This window comes from Sitophilus oryzae, unplaced genomic scaffold (genome assembly GCF_002938485.1).
Source record: "Sitophilus oryzae breed Bouriz unplaced genomic scaffold, Soryzae_2.0 scaffold_1494_pilon_pilon, whole genome shotgun sequence".
NCBI classification, from domain to species: domain Eukaryota; kingdom Metazoa; phylum Arthropoda; class Insecta; order Coleoptera; family Curculionidae; genus Sitophilus; species Sitophilus oryzae.
The window spans coordinates 2,145,501-2,166,619 of NW_022146163.1; the positions used below are offsets into that span (position 1 = coordinate 2,145,501).

The 21,119-nt window shown below is 30.8% G+C and overlaps 1 protein-coding gene across 2 annotated transcripts in view; it reads right to left on the reverse strand.

The window, feature by feature from the left end:
• LOC115877495 (high affinity cGMP-specific 3',5'-cyclic phosphodiesterase 9A) overlaps positions 1-21,119 on the reverse strand; it is a 543,425-nt gene that overhangs the window by 39,620 nt on the left and 482,686 nt on the right. For both annotated transcript variants that reach the window (XM_030893689.1, XM_030893691.1), the window contains one exon: positions 13,525-13,639. In XM_030893689.1, coding sequence (XP_030749549.1) covers positions 13,525-13,639 — 115 coding nt within the window. The remainder of the gene's footprint in view (positions 1-13,524; positions 13,640-21,119) is intronic.

The window sequence follows — 21,119 nt, forward strand, 5'->3', positions numbered from 1 at the left end:
AGTAAATGTAAAGTATTGAATGCTAACGTCTTCTTTTTATCGTCAGAGTTAATGTGAAGGGAGCATTTCAATCATATTCGTGCTATACCCTATTGGCAACGCCCGGCTTTGGGTCCTGATTCCCGTACGCTTGAAGAGTACAATGCCTTTATAATGTACTGAACAAAGAGAGAAAAGTAAGAATGTTGCCAAACGTATGAAATAAACCGAGAAACTCTGCATATTGCTAAGAGACGTGGGAGGGGATATCGTCGGTGAAATGTGGTAAACTCCATTATTCCTAATTTTACAGGAAAGCAAAAAAGACGGTACAAAAAATATGTACACATGTAGGAAGTATATTCATGCGTTAATATGGTAAAGCAATAAGATTATTATTTGTTAAGAAACAATAAAACTCAACATTTCGTGTTGTTTTATTTTTTTCAGACAAAATAGAGAGATAGCAGATATTCGTCTTCTAGAAATAAGAAATATAAATATATTTCTGGAGATAGCAACCTTTATTGTTTGAAATTTTTAAAATGGAATTGAATATTACCCAAACATATTTAGAAATAATCAATTAAATTTAAAAAATATGATATTCATAACCATATATTTATAATATCGTCGGTCTAGAAGCAAAACATACAAGTCCAAAAACGAATAAATTTTTAATGCATTCTTAAAGAACTAAAGTAGCACCATTTTGGACTTAATGAATATTATAAAAATATTTTAAAAATTAAACTTATAATTCTTAGAAGTTATAGTAGAATCCTTCCAGAATATACAGCTCTATAGTCTGGAAGAAATCTATTCTAATGATATTATATTGGCCACTTGCAAATAGTCGAATTTCTATTGATGGAATGCTTATCCTAATTCTTTTACAACGGTAGTAGACCGACCTTGGAAAACAGTGCGGTCATTATATTTGAAATTCTTGTACAAGTAAGTAATGATATATAAAATATTTATAGCACGCCGATGAGTTGCTCATATATAGAGAATTTCGTTTTCCCCTTCTTACCCTTTACGGATACGCCGTATTTACAGAACGGATCGACGTAGGGTCGGACTGGCCATATAGTCGGACTGGCCATATTCTATATATAACTATTATAATTCATTATTTATTCTTAACAATATTTGCATTTGCATTGCATTATAGCATTTGCATTGCATTGGTTTACCTTGCATTAGGGTAGTTCCCTGATTTATATACAGGGTGAGTCTTAAATAAGTACAAATATTTTCAGGGCTGGTAAATGTCGATAAAATAAACATAATATTTTTTCTTTTACCGTTTTTTTAAATAAATCCAAAATAACCGAGTTATTTCACTTTAACAATATCCAATTTTTTGCTAAAATTTTGAGAATCCTGGATTTTTTTCTTGCAAATTTAATCTACTATAATATGTTGCCATATTACCAACAAAGTATGTTTTTAAACCAAAAATTCAAAAAAATTCAAATTTTCAAAAAAAATAAATTAAAAAAATTTCGCGCAAAAAAACCTCGTTTAAAAAATGGAAGCAATTAAAAACGTGCGAGAAGAAATAAAGTTTTTAAACTATCCTCGCTGTTAAAGTATCATTTAATCTACACTTGCGGTTAAAGTATTATTTTATCTACTATTTTTGATAGATATAAAGCAATTTTAACAGTTGCTATGGAAAAAATAAAATTAACAATTTCTTGATTGTTCTATTCTCAAAATGAACTTCTTAAAATAAAATATTATCTCCAGCGCGCAAAAAGAAACGAACGCTGCTCGTAATGACTTCTGAACTAAGTCCCAAAAAAAGTAATGACTCTAATCTCTGAAATTTGTTAAGATCGAGAAGAGAAGTTTCAGCCAGTGTTAAGGGGATAATGAAAATGGCCTAGACAGATCCTTCTTTAATCGGCTTTAATTTGGTGTCCCCAGATTTTCCACTGGCTAAAAAGACTGTCAAATTCTATTGCTGCTATACAGAGTGGTAGTTTGTATTCGAAGTAAGATTGGTAGTCTCAGGATGGATTTCTATACAGGATGTCCCAATGTTCAATACTACAAGAATTTAGAACTTGTTTTTATTTATTGAAATTTACCCAACAAAATAAATAAAGACAATGGAAGTGCATTTCGTTTAGTTTTGATATCTACCACATTCAATGATAAAGTACAAGCTCATACCAAATAAACTTTTAGTCACGTGATTAAGCTTGACCAGCACAGCGTTTGCCACTTTTATATATTTTCTTTTAATTGAAATATTTTAGGAAACAAAAATAAATTAATTATAAATATATAAACAGTTATTATTTACATCAAGAAAACTCACCTTTTTCAACAGCAATTAATTAAGGGACATAAAGAGCCATTACTACTGCTTTTCAGTTTAAAATATTCTAATAAAGTTGCGATGAGTTTTTTACGGCTATTAAGCTATCTTGTACATTTGCATTAAAAGAGGTTCTAAAGAGAACAATGTCCGACTGCAAGGTCTGCTAGTAAACATTTTTAACCTTAAAGTATCACAACACTATTTATTTAAACCAAAAGTGTCAAAGCGAATGACAATGTCAGACAATAAATAAATAAATGCGGCAATTTGACATTTTTTATAGCAGAGCTACCAGCTGAATCCCCAGCGCGAAATTTGAATTCCAGTTAGTCAGCCCGGCGCCGAATATCTCCATGTTTGGCAACAATGAATTGAAAAATCGCCGCCCCCGATTACGTTACTATATTCTGTTTTTTTCGAGGTAAGATTTCGACAGACGATGACAGAAAAAAAGCAGATGACGTCCCATACCAATCTATTTATTTTATTAAAAAAAGTTACTAATATTTTTTAAGTTAACTAAACTATAATTAGTTAACTTTATATACATTAACTTTATATAAATTTACTTTATATAATTAACTTTATATACATTAACTTTATATAAATATAAATCCGTCATGCGTCATCTCTTGTTGTTTTTAACCAGTTTTATTGGTTTATTTCAAAAATGACAGATCATATTTCAATTTTATTGGTTTGACGGAACGATGAACGACAAACGGACGCCGACGCATATGAACTCGCCTTTAGATTTTTGAGGGTTGTTAAAGTCTTGCCAAATTATAGGTTATAATTTTGGAAGATGATGCATTTTGATTCGTGTTATTACGTGTGTTTTGTGTCTTTTGAAGTCAAGTGGATCAAGGGAATCGTCGATTGAATCGTGGATCAAGTCAATCGAGGGAAAATTTTACTGTAGACCCACAGCACAGTTTATAGTTAATACTCGCTGCCCAGGCAGAAAGTCTTATACACAAATATAGTTACCATCAATAAAGTTTGTATACCATCTCGTCGTAGATAAGTGCATCTCGTCTATGGTACAAGGATCGTACTAAACATATACTACTGAAGTAGGTACATACGATAGGTACATAATGGATTTTAGTACTGCAGAAAAATAATGTCAAAAGGTACTGGTTTAAAAAAATTAAGATTAAAGTTAATTAATAAACATTTAAGGTATAAAATTTGGTAAGTGTTATTATTATTAATAAAATAGTTTGTTTTATTTATTCCTGTGTAATATTACAAATTTGTATTTGTACATAACTTATATTGATAAATATATATATATATATATATATATATATATATATATATATATATATATATATATATATATATATATATATATATATATATATATAGATTTGCATTTTGACTTATACGCCTCCAAAATATAAACCTTGTAAACTCATAGGCCTCCAAAACCGGAGGCGAATTCGAAAAATCGGAGTCCAATACGTATCGCCATGTATAACAGTCGCAAGTTGTTTCAATGGTCCTAAGGTGTATTGTCACCAATTTTACCCTGGAGGCGTTTTGGTAGTCTACACACGCACAGTTACACAACGTAGTTCCGCATAATTCCACCACGTGGCGCTACAATCTTATACACATATACGCTAGGACAGTGTGTTGTACGGACTGGTCTCCATACAAAAATTGCAATATTATGCCTCCGGAAAACTGGCAACATAGCTGGGAGGCAAATACGTATGTATATAATACCAATTTTAGATATACCTACTCAATTCGATATTTACCTATTTGCTTATTTGTGTAATACTGCATTTTCAAATTTTATATAAAGAAACTTTAGTATAATAATTTGAAAAAAAAAATAATACACTCATATGCAGAGAAGATTATACTATGTAATAATGGAACTTAAATGTTTAAAGACTTAAGGGCCTATCAACATTATTCATAATTATTATACTTAACTTGCTACTGAGAGGCGACATATTTTTGTGTCCAACAATTTACAGATGCATATTAATAGAATGTGGTAGGCAATTATTCAGTATTGAAAACTTAAAAAAAACTTGTTTTTTATTTATTTTAACCTACAGTTATTAAGTATAAACTTTCTATTCTCTGACCAATTTTGAATTATATAGTAAAATAATGTACAGCGTGATTCAAAATTGGTGCCTTGATCCAATATCAGAAATATGGTAAATGGATATGCAACATTGGTTGGCCTAAATATACCTTAACCAGTTTCCTTAGGATCTCAGGGACCTATTATATTTTTTTTTTTCCTGATATTATTCTAAGTATAAGTTAAGTAAATCTAATTCTAGTCACTCTGTACATATTATTTAATACAAATGATACATTTATCTTTCTTTTAATTAAATTATCTCTAACTAATAATAACATAGCAGTAGTATAATTCTATTACCATTATAAATCTACTCCGGAACATTCTAAAATAGATTACATCATGATATTAAGTTTTGGTTTTGTAAGAACCAAAGCGAGAAAAAAATATATAAAACCGAAATATTATTAAAAACAATAAGCACTATATTTTCTTAAAAGTTTGTTTTTGATAGAACGTAGAGGATTTACATAAATTTTAACAGTGACGTAACTACCGGTGTTCAATGGTAGAGAATTGCATACCTAAAAATTCAGATTGACCGATTTGTGTACTGTAAAATACAAACTATAACCAAAAAGTAGAGATTTGCTACAACTACATATAGTACAGATATATTTATTTTCTCGTTATTCTACTCTTCAACATTACCAATTGGATTATGACACTTTATTATTGTTCATTTCCTTACTTCTTACCACATAAAATATTTGTGCTGCTCAGAAGCTCAATTTAGTAGCATAGCGTCTCTGAAATCAGCAACTTTTTTGATTTTGTGGAACAAATTAATGTAAATTTTGTTCAGAGCACAAGTACAAGGGGGATAATTGCAAAGAGATGTTCAAAACTTAGATCAAGAACATTATAAGGTTTAAACCCTACGCGTTCGTCATCCAGACACGTTGTTATGTTAGCTTTAAGATCTAGCTAGGTACGTACGCGTTGACAAATATCATATTAACATCCAATGAAAACAAAATACTGAAGTCGATGAAAATATATTTATTAAAACAACGTTAAAATACGTACGAGAAGTAATGATTTTTAATATTTTTTGGAAGTGCTATTTTAAATCTCTCAGAAGTAGTTTCAAACGTCTGAGAAACTATTTGAAACCGTCTTGAACTCCAACCCTAGAAATTCGATCAACTGAAAAATGAAACTTATAATCTTGCACCTGAATGAAACAATACAGCACGATTTAGTAGTAAAATAATAGAACGATCAACTATATTTTAATGAAAAAAATAATCTAAATGTCCTCGAATCAAACAAAGAGTTTTTCGAATTAATGAATTTTAAACATTTTTTGTTATAATAAGTCAAATTAACAGATTTTCCGGTTTGTAGAAAATGAAAACTTTAAAATTTTAAAGAAATCTGTACTTTGCAACTATTGCGATGCAGCATTGTGACAGGAAGCAATAATGGTTCAGAACAAATATCTAGAAGACATAATATCAAAAATATTTCCAAAATATGTTTGTTTTTAATGTGTATGTAATTTTTTGCCTTTTGCTTTTTGCTTTTCTTTCAGAAAAATTATATATCAGGTATAATATAAAGAAGTGAAGACTTGAAGTAAGTAGTGTCCTAAGTGCCAAAATAATTATTTAATTTAATTAATCTATCATAGCAATAATTGCTTTTCTTTCAGAAAAATTATATACTAGGTATAATAATATAAAGTGAAGACTTGAAGAAAATAGGTTAAAAAAATTGAAGAAATTTGGTTAATTGATATAAAATATGCATCAAAAAAAAAGTTTTTAAAATTATAATGCAATAGTATTGCTATAAAAAGACCAAAAGGGCAATGAAACGTGTAAGAAAAATTGCTGCAAATTTTTATCATCCTCTTTCGTTCTAACAATCTAAACTAATCATAAGCATAATAGCCACAGGTACCACCCTTCAGACATTTTATAAAGGTACTTCCTGAGGACCGATTCTGTATACATATTTCCTGTCTAGTGACTCATCAATCGTATAGGGAAATTGGAACAACTTTCGTTGTACGTAATCAATGACACCATTCGTCGTCTTATGGAGTTTGCTGGTGGTCGTATTATGATGTGCAACGAAAGTTATTTTAATTTCCCTATATACAAATAGCATAGGCTAGACAGAAAATTTCTTGCTACGAAGCTTACAGAATCCCACTGCTGTTTTTTTTTATAATATCTGTGTTATAGTAAACAATCAAGAAGTAAAGTATTCAAAATATTTTTCTTCACAAATGCATTTACCGACGCATTTACAATGCTTTTTCAATACATTTTTATCAAAGCCACATAATGATTTATTGTCTTGTATTTGACTGTTGGAAGAAACATAAGTAATATAATATCTAGAATATTTGCGAAGAATTGTAATTAGTGTAAGAAAACGCAAACGATGCAGCGCTCCGCTTACGTCAACGCCAACGTGCATGGGACCTTGTTGTAGACCCATTAAGATTATTTTGTTTATGTTAGGATTTCGGAGAGAGACTGGCTGAGGAATAGGGAGGGCAGTCTATAGACCGACATTGATTGTACCATACGAATATTTCTGTATTCTGTTACGTTCAATTATTATATTAAAATACTGTTATTTAAAAGGTATTTCAATAATAAATAACCCATAAGTCTTGCATTAGAAAAGACGTTTATTATTATTAGGATCCTTAACTAACTAATCATCTCAGTCACTTTTTATTGAATCCAGATCTGTATCCGGAAAAGAACCATGCGCGACACTACTTGTTTCACTTGTGTAGCTAGAGTCTACAAGGAAATTAAATAATTATATAACTTGATTATTTTTTATGAATCTTATGTAAAAGGAATTAATGTAAAATTTCATACCTATTCATGATCAATTTAACAAAACAAACTCTAATACAAAATATTTAATCATGTAAATAATCAGAGCCCAGAGCATCACATCAAAAATATATAAAAATGTCTTGAAAAGACGGGTGGAGTTGATTTCGAGGAATCGCCTAGTAAAGATTTAAAAATAGCTGAAGGTCGCCAAATCGGTCTTTTTGCATTGCATCTGCGAGCGTTAGAAGCGGCAACACTGTCGGAGGCAAATACGAGCGAAGCCCTTATAATCTTATACAAGTAGGTGGCTAGTTAGACACTTTATATTCGGAGACGTATTGCATTTAAAAGTTTAGCGAAAAACTGTATATATAATTTCTATAAATTTGTTACCCCTCATGGGGAATTTAGAAAGCTTATCAATTATCGTCCCTATATATACCAAATATGAATAAAAAAACGTAATGGATATGGTGGAGGCTTGGGTGCCTGTATTTCATATGGAGGCCAATAAGATACGTATGCACGTATATATATATATATATATATATATATATATATATATATATATATATATATATATATATATATATATATATATATATATATATATATATATATATATATATATATATATATATATATATATATATATATATATATATATATATATATATATATATATATATATATATATAAATATAATAATAAATGCGGGAAGTTTCTTGAAGCTTGAAAGTAAGAAATAGTTCTTTTTTATATTTTTTCGGATGTGGTGTTTTGTTTTTGTTTGTTTCGTATTAAAACACATACCGTTTTTTTTAAATAAAATAACTCGATTATATTTTTTCAGTTTTATACAGTTTTTTCACAATATTTTGAAGTAATCACTTATCAATCAAATTTTAAATATAGTCTATAAAATGAATAACTTTGAATTTTGGCCGTTATTTTTTACCAACATGGCAAATATAAGATCCCTCTCTCAAAAAAGTTAGTGATATTCTTTAAATTGAGTGCTTGAACGAATCAGATAGGTAACTCTTTTTACTTTCGTGAAATAGAAAAGGAAAATAATAAAATAAGTGACAGTTCTTCCTCTTCTTGCAAAAATCAACTCGAAATGACATAATTGTCAAAAGTAAAATGTCATCAGCTTTTGACATTTCTAAATATCAGACCAATGTCGTCTCTAATAGAACAACCTCGGAGCGAGATTTATGACGTCACGCTAGTTAGATATTACGGATTAATAAATATATTGTAGAATACATGGAAAACATAATTATTCCTCGTATTTTTGGTTTGTATTTTAAAAACGATATAGTTTACATGAAATATACATAATTATACAGTTAATAAATATAATATAAAAGGGAAATTAAAACAACTTTCGTTGCACGTCATCAATGACACCATGCGTCGTCTTATGGAGTTTGCTGGTGGTCGTATTATGATGTGCAACCAAAGTTTTAATTTCCCCATATATACCTATTTATAGTAATAAATACTTTGGCAAATAAACTATGAACCATACAAATGCAGCAAATGTTTTACAATATACAAATAATGAATAGGTACATAAGATATTGGGTAAAATTTAAAATATATTTTAAATTTGGGGGTTTGAAAATCGATCTAATTTAACAAAAAACATTCAACATCTAGGTACTAATAGTGATGTATTATTATTTATATTCACAAAATTTATATGCATATTTTGCAAGTATCAATGTTCCAAAAATTATATTTGGAAATAATACAATATCATAGAAAAAAAAGGCGTCAGCGATGGCTATGAAATAAAGATCGCTGTCATTTTATATGTAAAATTATTCTAAAGTTTTTGATTTTCTTGGAATTTAGGTTCGGAAAAAAACGCTGATTAAATTTTCATTTGGTTTCGGCTAACATTATAGCCTTCATCAGTGTTGTGTCATATGAAAAAAATAGTGTCGAATATAATCCAAAAAATTACATATAAAATATACTAAATATATATGTTACTGTAAATGTCCGAAATTCGGTAAAACCTAGGATTTACCAAAAGCAAGTGGTAGTAAAAACCAACCAAACCCACCAAATAACCACCTAACCAATGCATTAACACCCCCCAAATAACCAGGCTAACCAATGCATTAAGACCCTCCAAATAACCAGGCTAACCAATGCATTAACACCCTCCAAATAACCGGGCTAACCTAATTAGTTAATGCTTTTGGTAAATCCTAGGTTTAGCGCGGTTATCCTAGGTTTTTTGCCGCATTTCGGACATTTACAGCAACATATACATTTAATAATTAAAAAAGAAGAAAAAAAATTTATATGTAAAATATTTTATACATTTCCCTCACTATTTCTTTCTTTTTCATTTTATTAATTACATATTTATTAATCCGTAGTATCTAACTAGCGTGAGGTCATAGATCTCGCTCCGAGGCTAGGCTCCGAGGCGAGGATCCGAGGCTCCGAGTTCTATTAGAGACGGCATTGCGTCAGTATGGCCGCAAGTTGCTAACCTAATAAAATTACCACTAGAAAAGCCCGCGGGAACTGTCAAATTCAAAGTTATTCGTTTCACAGACTATATATTAATTTCCTGCTATGCGTTCCAGTTGTAGCAACTTATTTCTTTATAAAATAAAATAAACTATTTTGAAATTAAAATGACAGACACATGTATCACTGTCAAGGATCTTGTCGTTGGACAGACTATAAAAGTTTAATTGATATGAAATATAGTTGACTTACACTATAACTAGTTGTCAATTAAACTTAAACATTTTCTAAAAAAATATTTTTTACTAGTTTATCACTCTAGAACATATGTATAAAGTAATTTTATAAAGTAAGATTTACACAAGTGTATTTTATTTCTGTCGTTTAAACTGTTCGTTTTATTACAAACATTTTACTACAAAATAAACAGTCCTATTTTCCTTGTTTAAATACACTCCTTAAATAGGAAGCTATTATCTTTATTTTGATTTGATTTAAAAAGTATTATAGGTATAAAACAGTAATAGAAATTCTGTTTATTCCAAGAAACTTTTAATATCCCTTTATTTGCATTTTTATTGTTAACTAGTAAAGCCTTTTATTGACGTAAATAAATTTATAGTACCTATTATTTGTTTTATTTGCAATGTTAAGTTCAACATTTCAAAAGTTTTAATTTTATTTTGTTGGAAGTTGGGATTTCTTTATTCTTCAATTAAACCGAAATTGCCTAAAGTATGTTTTTATTTTTATCTACAACCGTTCAGTTATAACGTTTTTACATCACTATTTTTTTAGTATTTCAGTTACGTTATGAGATTCATAACACAACTAGTGGTGTTATGAATCTATAACACAACTAGTTTTTATAATAATGAAAAACAACTACGAACATCTAAATATATTAACTTTTCCGGCAATAATGATTCCGTGAACTTCTACATCTGAAGGGAGACTTTCGGAATCGCTCATCGTAATTTTTTTCAAAAAGTGCTCGCGTTTACTTGGCAGGGCAAACTGACTTTTCAGAAAGAAATGTGACAAATGTCATAGTTAAAGGTGGGCGACTAATAAACGAAAATTAAAACAGCATTTTCTTATTTTTCGGTTGTAGATAAAACGTTGTACATGCCACGTGCGTTTAAACATGATTAAAACACTCGTGTGATTTTTTCTCGGTCTACGACCTCGTCGTTCTAATCGTTCACACTCATTGTTGTAATCATGTTCATAAACACACTTGTACTGTAAATAACTATAACTGTTTATTTTATAATTGGCATTTTTTACAGATTTTTTATAATGATGGTGAAATATTGATATTGATATAGGCGTCAATACATATTATACAGTATGTCCGATGATGGGGTAGACAATAATAGGACTAACAACAAGAATATTTGTATTTAAAAATACGATTGTCGATGGAAAAAAATAAAAATTGTATATAGGGTGTTGAGTTTAGGATTATAGAATGTAGAACGTTTAGGAGGGGACTTAAAAGAGGAGGACATCTCCTCAAAAATACAGGAAGTCTTAGATGCAATTCACGGCTGGTGCACACTGGAACAATTAAGTGTAAACCCACAGAAAACCGTGATCATACCATTCACTAGAAGAAGGAAAACAGACAAACTAAAACCGCCCACTCTTCTTGGTGAGACAATTCCGTTTGCGGAGGAAGTTAAGTATCTAGGATTAAACCTGGACAAAAAACTTAGTTGGAACTCCCATCTGGAAAAAATATCAAAAAGGGCTTGCTATGCTCTATGGGCATGCCGCCGAATTTGTGGTAGAAACTGGGGATTAAACCCCAAAAATATGTACTGGCTATACGTGACAGCCATCAGACCTATTATCACGTATGGCGCATTTGCTTGGTGGCAGAAAGCCAACCAAACAACGGCAAAGAATAAACTGTCAAAATTACAACGACAAGCATGCTTAGCGGTGACTGGTGCCTTTCATTCTACGCCTTCAAAGGAAACCCTACTCGACTTACCTCCTCTTCAAATTATTTTGGAGAGGGAGGCGAGATGGGCTACATATAGGTCTCTAAATATGGCACGAGAGAGCCAAGGAACAATCATGTTCATACAAAACCGACTAGTAGACGAACTACAATCGGATGAGATTCTGGGAATGGTCTCGGATCTCACACCACCAATCCAACTCTTGACGCGCACCTACAACGTCCTGTTTCCGAATAGGGACGAATGGGATAAGCCGAGAAACGGCTTATTATTTGCGGAAATGTGTTGGTACACGGACGGATCCAAAAACGATAAAGGATCTGGCGCAGGAATTTACTGCAGCAGTCCAAAGACTGAGATCTACCACAATCTTGGAAAACACACCATTATTTTCCAAGCTGAGCTATATGCGATTGAAACCTGTGTGCAACTGCTGGTAGAACAGCAATACACCGGGAAAACAATAAGCATATTTTCGGTTAGTCAAGCCGCGTTGAAAGCACTTGAGGCAACGAAAAGTACGTCCAGGACGATTCTTCATTGTAAGAAACTACTCAATATATTAGGAGATGGAAATAAAGTGTCGCTAATATGGATACCGGGACATGTCGGCCTAGAGGGAAATGAACGTGCTGATTTCCTCGCCAAAACTGGTGCAGGCTCGCCTTCGTGGGCTTCGTGGGCCCAGAACCGACACTTAGCGTACCAAAAAATCACGCAAGAGACAGGCTCTGTGAATGGGTTAGGGGTGTAACGCTTCGGGACTGGTATGACAGTCCCGGAATGGAACATGCCAAAACAATCCTAGCAGGACCATCCAAACGTAGAACAGATGAACTCCTAAAGGCTGGTAGGAACGGAGCGTGTACGCTTACTGCAGTATACACGGGTCACTGCCGGCTGAGATCACACCTACAGAGGATGGGACTGGTGGAAGACGCTGAATGCCGACTCTGTATGGAAGATGACGAAACAATGAAGCACGTTATGTGTACCTGCCCCGCCGGGGGCAGGACCAGGTTTGAGGCCTTTGGCAAACCCACGCTAGACTTATCATACCTAGAAGACATATCACCCTCGGACATAACGGCCTATGTTAAAAGGCTGGGTCTTGAGGGCGAACTTTAATGCTCTTTTTCTATTAAAGAGCTTGTAAAAACTGAGCCACAATAGGCCCTCGCGGCCTCAGTGGAGGATCCTACCTGGGACTCACTCTTAGTAAAATACAAATACAAATACAGGAGGGGACTTAATCACCGCGATCTTACAGATCTATTGTGTGTTCTCCTCTTTGAGTTATAGCGGGTTATAACTCATCATACAGTCTCAGTGCTTTGACAAAAGCCAGTATCTGAGACGGCCCCACAGAGGCCAGCTCTCCATATTCAACATAAGCCGTACTAAAGTTTATGGCACAAAGGTTGTCGTCTCGGCGCATTCAGTGATAAGGTGTTTTGGTGTTTCCCCATTTTCCCCACAAAAGCTGCATTCGTCGTTGTTTCTCAGCTTCAATCTGCTGAGGTGTTCGTTGTGGAAACAGTGTCCTGTTAGAAACCTCGTGACATACCGTAGATAGTAGTTCAGATTAGTTAGTAACCTTTAGTTTAATCTTTTCAGCAAAATGGAGTTTAAGAAAATTGTTTCAAATCATCGCATGCTCTAAAATATTAATTTTTATTATCTTTGGATGGCAATAATTTTTTAAAATATCCATCTCGGAGCTACTAATACAAAGAATAATAAAAATAAATCACAATTAATTAAACAATCAGTTCTTATTAAAGAAAAAACTGACAAAAAACTACTTACCAAATATTTTCAAAATTTTGTTTCACCCGTTTCTTAACCGAATCACTTTTTCTGCGATACTGCAGTCGCCGACATTCTTCACTTGATAAAGGTTCAGGAAGTTCCTTGTAGAACCCTGAAAAGAAAATAAATAATGATGAAATTTAAGTTTAATAATAAAATTCAATTCAAGAACATTATTTGTTGTTAACTTGGCTTATTTTAAGATTTCGGTGAATGCTTTTCTTATTTATCTTGCAATGTTCGTATGTAAGTAACTTGTAAAGCTGAGCGCGCACTGGACAGGTACCGGCGCGACCGACTGACACGACCGATCCAAAAGTCGATGCTAGCCGCGCATGAACTCGCACGATCGACGGCCGAGAGTACGTCACCAGCATATATTTGAGCATAGACGAGGAGAAGTTTATTTAAATTTAGTTAAATTCACTCGGTATTTATTCAAATATATTATAAAGTATTATTATTATGTATATTTTCATGCAACTTTTTATATTTTATGCTTTATGATGGAAATTTATATTAGGTATTTAGATCTTAACAAACCACATAAAATTAGTAAAATAGAGTGGAGGGAGTGGGGAATAGAAATAGTATGGGAAAAAATACTACATTACTCTTTATGCGGTGCATGACCAATTTTAATAAATTTGGTGCCATTTAAAAGAGCTTAATTTGTTCTTTAAAAACAAAGCTAGACATGAAAAATAGTTAAATAAAACTTTTATTTCTAGTTTTTTTATAATAACTTTTACTCTCAAAATTTTATTCAAAACGCTAAAAGTACTTGGAAGAAAATTATAATAAATCGAAAAAATATTAAGATTTTAACACCCTGTAGCTACGAAACAAAGCAGAATCTATGTTGGTATGAAAAATAAATCTTATATTTACGTAAGGAATCTCCCCACGAGATATGGCACATGTTTTTTGAAACACCCTATATATGTTTTATTTAAAAAATTTAAAATTGATTATTACTATGGAAAAAAATGACAATGGAAGTCGTTTTTATTTTTGTATTAATACTTAAACTTAATCTTTGTCCAAATCAAAGAGACAAAAACTTAAAATTAATTTTATACATTTATTCGCCATTCATTCAATAAAGGTTCCGTAAATATCAGAGAAATTAAATTAAGAATAATAAAACTGTCTAAAACTTTGAACACGCTTAAGAAACTGAACTGGGAGCCAAGATGACACGACAAATTGACAGATCAGCTTTGTAGACCGAAAATTTCGGCAAAGTTTATGCTTAACTCGACAGGTTAAAGCATACCGAAACTTCGAGAAACACAGATTTGTTTTTACCTTACAATCAACTCTATTAACGTTTTAGTCGATTCTTTAGCTAAAATGTCAAACTTTAGTTTAGTTAAAGTTTTATTAAAAATTAGTTACAAATGCATATTTGAAAATACTACAGATACAATATTTGCAAAAAAAATCCCCAATAAGTGATGTAGAACGTAGATCACTGTATATTAAATATAATAATAACAATTTTAAATATTTTTTTAATAGATGTAAAATTAGACCAATAATTTACTGTACAGGGTGGGTCAAATTCGACGCTTTTAAATGGAAACACCCTTTTCTATAGGAGATAGACGAAAATTAATATCGGTGTCTGGAGCTCAATTTTTATTAAAAACATGGTGTTGAAATCCGCACATCAATATCTGCTACCGTTTCGAAGTTACGGGGTGTTTTTCAAAAATAAGCATTTTTAACAAATAACTGTAACTTTTTTGCTATGGAAAATTTTGTATTTCTATGAATACATTTCCAAAGCACCTTTTTACGTAGAATTTAATGGTTTAAGTATAATTTTTTTAAAATTAATAATTTAAGAGTTATCAACAGAAAAACTGATTTTTTATTTGGGACACCCTATATATTTTTAATTAACGGAAGAGAATTTAAAATTACCTTTTCAAAAATATAGCACACTTGATATTTTGTTATAATCCCCTTCGCAATACAGAATTTTTAAAAGCTCGCCACTTTTAACTAGTAGGCTTTGGACCCCTTATTGATGATATGCCTTTAATGGAACTAGAAAACATATTTTTCCAGCAAGACGACGCATCACCTCTGAACGCTGAAGTTATCAGCAAATTTTTGCAGCCAATTTCAAGAATAATTGGATAGCTAACCAAAATCTCAGCCGTTGGCCGTCGAGGCCGCCTGACTCAGTACCCATGGATCTAATCCTATGGATATATTTGCGGAAGAATAAAGGTCCCTTATTCTTCCGTATAATCTAGACAAGAATTAAAAATACTTAGCAGTTATGAGAGGGTATCTTTCACCCCCACTGAGTTAATGAATACCGCGAGAAATGTTCAAAAACTGCCACGTCTGCCCATAACAGAAGACGGTCGATATGTCGAACACCTGTAGCAAAAACTCATGTCTTGGTTTGCTACTTATTTTTATTGTTATTAGATATAGTTTAAATGTGTTGATGTTGGTTAAATATATTTTAAATTGTTATAAAATTCTGCATCTCTCATAGCAAATATTATTTTCGTTTTAATTGATGCTCACAGCTAGAATTTTTTTGCATTACAGCCGGTGCCGTTCAAAGCCTACTTATTTAAAGCGGGCGAATTTTTATATACTCTATATCTCGAAGAGGAATCGAGCAAAATATCAACTGTGTTAAATTTTAGAAAAGGTAATTTTAAATTATTTACAATAAAGTAAAAATATACAGGGTGTCCCATATAAAAAATCAAATCTTCTGTTGATAATTCTTAAATTATTAATTTTAAAAAAATTATACTTAAACCATTAAATTCTACGTAAAAAGGTGCTTTGGAAATGTTTTCATAAAAATACAAAATTTTCCATAGCAAAAAAGTTACAGCGATTTGTTAAAAATGCATATTTTTGAAAAACACCCCGTAACTCCGAAACGGTAACAGATATCGATATGCGGTTTTCACCATTTTGTTTTTGACAAAAATTGTGCTCCAGACACCGATATTAGTTTTTGTCTATCTCCTACAGAAAAAGGTGTTTCCATTTAAAAGCGTCGAATTTGACCCACACTGTACAGGGTGGCGCCTCTCATACGCCGCGGAAGCTCCAAGGAGAACGGTAGTTTATATCGAAATGAAATTTTGGCAGCATATGTAGGTTAACTGAGAGCATTTTATAAAAATATATAGAATTATACAGGGTGTCCCCAAAAAAAGTTACACAACAAAGATGTGTTTTTTCTAATGGAACACTCTATATATTAATTAATTTTGGGATTCTAGGAAAAAAATAAAGGTGAGTTTTATTAAAGAAGCACATACCTAAAATCTAAGGATTTTGACATATTTCACATTTTGTGAAAATGAACAGTAAATTTTAAATTTCGATAACAGCTAACTAAATTTTAGTTGACTTTGTATAGCCTGCTTTTTAATTACAGAAATCATTGTATGTTAAACCAAATTGAAATTTGACACAAAAAGTTATACAGGGTGAGACAAAATTAATATGAAACATTAGTCACTTTTAAAAGCAAGTTACTCCTTTATTTTAAACGGAACACCCTGTATATTTTTCCGGTTTTCAATGAGAATTTTTTTTTTAAAATATTATTAAGGTTGCCTCAGACAAAGATTTTCCTAGATATTTTATTTTTTATGATTTTGCGTCAGTAGATCTTTATTATTTGAAAAAATCTAGGTTGCTGTGTGTTATACCTTTTGTTAATTTAACAAAAATTAAAGATTGTAAAGTAAAATACTCAACGGTAATAAAAAGATATACGTTTAAAACATATTTTAATTATTACAGAATTAAAACTAGATATAAACCTATAATTATGTGATAAAAATTAGCTAGACGAAATCAAATGCTCAAAATGCTTCCTTTCCTGTCAACTGCATAAATTCACTGTCTTTTCAAAAGTATCTTTTCATTTTAAAGGCATATGTGGAGTTCTACTTCGAAAAGCAGCTACAATAATTTCTCTCATGTTGTTGACAATAGTTGGTCGAGTTTTGTAAACACTGTCTTTAACATATCCCTATAAAAAACAGACTAGATAAAATCAGGAGCATTTAAGTATTCTATTAATTGGTGAATACACTGCATTCACCAACTAATCATATCAATTCTCTCTGATGTAGGATAAGTTTGTATTTTCGAAAAAATTATGAGAATTTTTTTTGTTTTGACTGACACAAAATGATAACTAGTTGTTAAAGTTGGACTTATTAGACAGCTATGTTGAAGTAACATCAGATATATCACAGCCACCTAGATTTTATCAAATAATAAAGATCTACTCAGATCAAATCATGTAAATATCTAGGAAAATCTTTGTTTGAGGGGTAGGCCAAACCAAATCAAACCAAACCTTAATAGTGTTTTGAAGAGACATGAATTCTCCATTAAATTTCGGAATAATTCAAATAATAAAGATCTACTGACGCAAAATCATAAAAAATAAAATATCTAGGAAAATCTTTGTCTGAGGCAACCTTAATAATATTTTGAAAAATAAAATTCCCATTGAAAACCGGAAAAATATACAGGATGTTCCGTTTAAAATAAAAGAGGAACTTGCTTTTAAAAGTGACTAATGTTCCATATTAATTTTGTCTCACCCTGTATAACTTTTTGGATCAAGTTTTAATTTGATTTAAAGTACAATAGTTAATTTATCTACAAATTAGGCTATACCGGGTAAATTTCAATTTAGGTAGCCTTCCTTTATTGTCATTTAACAATAATAATTGTTCTTTATTTCTAGAAAATGTTAAATATGTCAAAAACCTTGCATTTTAGTCATATACTTCTCTAATCAAACTCACCTTTATTTTTCTCCCAGAATCCGAAAATCAATTAATATATAGGGTGTTCCGTTACAAAAAACACAACTTTGATATGTAATTTTTTTTTGGGGACACCCTGTAGAACTCTATTTTTAAAAAGTGCTCTGAATTAACCTATGTAGGTTTTGTATTGAAATAAAATTTTGTGAGCATATGTATGCTCACAAAATTTTATTTCAATACAAAGTGTCCTTGGAGTCTCCGCGGCGTATGAGAGGCGCCACCCTGTATAAAATTTCCATAACTTCGAAGCCCTCACTGTATACCAAACATTATACAGAAATTTGGTTATAATTATATTATATTAGAACTCGCAGTGCATATTTTATCTATTTCAAAATAAAAAATTATAAGGATCTTAAAACATCTTCCGATAAATGTTTTAATATCTGAAATACAATAAATACATAATATTAATTTCTACTGTTCAATTGGATTAAGTTGGAATATTTTCTCTCAAACATAGAAAGTTAAAAATAAAATTCTTTGTTTTTGTAAAAAATTGTTAGGTTTCGATTCGACAATTTAAAATGATTCTTTATTTTTAAGATTTTGATGGTCAAACATCAATAAAATATTACTTATGTTTTACTAAATTTTCTCGAAAATTACAACATAATTGAAAATTCCGTTACAATACGGAAATAGATTGAAGTTTTGTGATTACAGTGATATTTATATGGTTTTGTAACAAATTGCTCGCTATTTTATGGCAAATGCTGAAGCTCTGCAAACCTTAATCAAGCCTTAATCAAAGCACGTGTGTTTGGAATTTTGTGTGTGACTTAACACGATAGGATCGGGCTAAGCATTAGGCAGATTTCTGATATAATTTATATATTTTCTTCGGCTACAGACCCGCTTTACCCGACCCCTGAGAGCGACCCGAACAGTACAGCGTAATAGACTCTTAAAAAATTTTATATTTATTTTTTTAAATAAAGGTGTATCCCACAATAGCAAGTTGTGAGAAAACATTAAATAGCATAATGCAATTTTTTAAAATCTATACTGCCGTGTTAAAGAAGAGCGCCTTAACAACAATTGAGAAACCAGTGTATCATCATTAAAAAGCTACAAGTATTTTCCGACTAGATCAGAAGCAAAAACATCTTCCTTTACTTTTGAAATTATAACGAAATATAATTTCACCTCAAGTGTAAATCTGACGGTTACATTATATAAAAGTGCCCTGTTTACAAATATATATTATAAATATAATAACAAGTAAGAGCTTAATTTGTTCAACGTATCAGATAAGAGATTTTCCCTAACACGACAGTATAATTCTGGAATGATATCAAGTTTCAGTTTTTCTTTGTAGGAATTGTTCGTTTAATTAGTGTACTACTGAAAAACGTTTAGTCGTTTACATTCTGCTTTGACTATGTAAAAAATAATGTTTACATATCCAACAGAAGAAATAAATAGTATGTGTATTCACTGAACAAAGCAGCTTACAGAAATCTACTTACTCTAAGCTGGAGACAAGGCGTATCGTCGATATAATGAGCCTTCATTATCTTATTGACAGATCATTTTTATGTATCTATTGTAAGTAATACTGATAAATGATATAGTCATAAAGTCCACAATCTTCTTTGAAAATATAAATAAAGAATATGTAACAAACTAGATCATATCATAAAAGTCTATATTTGCAATATTATCTTAGTTATCAGAATATACAAAGTTTCCCAGTATAAAAATTAAATAGGTACTAACGTGAAGCTATACAGGGTGTTTCAAAAAACATGTGCCATCTCCCGTGGGGGTATTATTCACATAAAAATAATATTTATTTTTCATGTCAACAATATGCAAGTTAAAAAAATTTAAGCAACCTTTAAAAAAATTTAAGATCATTAACTTCCAAAGTGTTAAATAAGTACTTACTGATTCCTCATCAAAAACTGCTATAAAGTTCCTATAAATATGGGTATGAAAATGCATAGTTTTAGAGTTACAGGATGTTAAAACCTTTTAAAATTAGGTTTTTTGTAATTATCTTAAATACCATTATTTTTTTATTTGAAATTGCTGTAGGTTGGACTATTAGTAATAATAACTAATAGTAATAATATTTAATAATAAATTAGGTAAAATATATAATTTATTAATTTTATTTTAATTTTAATTTATTAATTGTGATTAATAAATTTACGTTTACCTCATCAAGGTGGCCGAATTCGACAAAATATCAAGAGATAACTTTTAATTGGCATTAAACGGCCTACATAATTTTCATTTCAAACAAAAAAAGTCAGTGGCGCACATGTTTTTTTTAAATATTCTCGTGATAACCCATATGCACGTCCCTGATGAATTTATCTCCACTTTTTTAGCATTAAAATATGTAGCACTTACAGTAACTTTGATCCCCAAAATTTCACTCAAATCACTAAAAGTACTTGGAAGAATTATAATAAATCGAAAGAATATTTAGATTTTAACACACGGTAGCTACAAAACAAAGCAGAATCGGACCTATGTTGATATGAAAAATAAATCTTATTTTTACGTGAGGAATCTCCCCACGAGAGATGGTACATGTTTTTTGAAAAACCCCGTATATGCCAAATAGTATTTACATTGTCCTTATGGACACTTTCCAATCTAAACTTGTTTTCTTTATTTATGGATATTGTATTGCCCATGAAAATTAAAAATGGTGCTGTAGTTACATATGAATATATTTAATAGAAGTAGCTTAAAAATCTAAAATTTTGAAACCGATAACTTACGTAC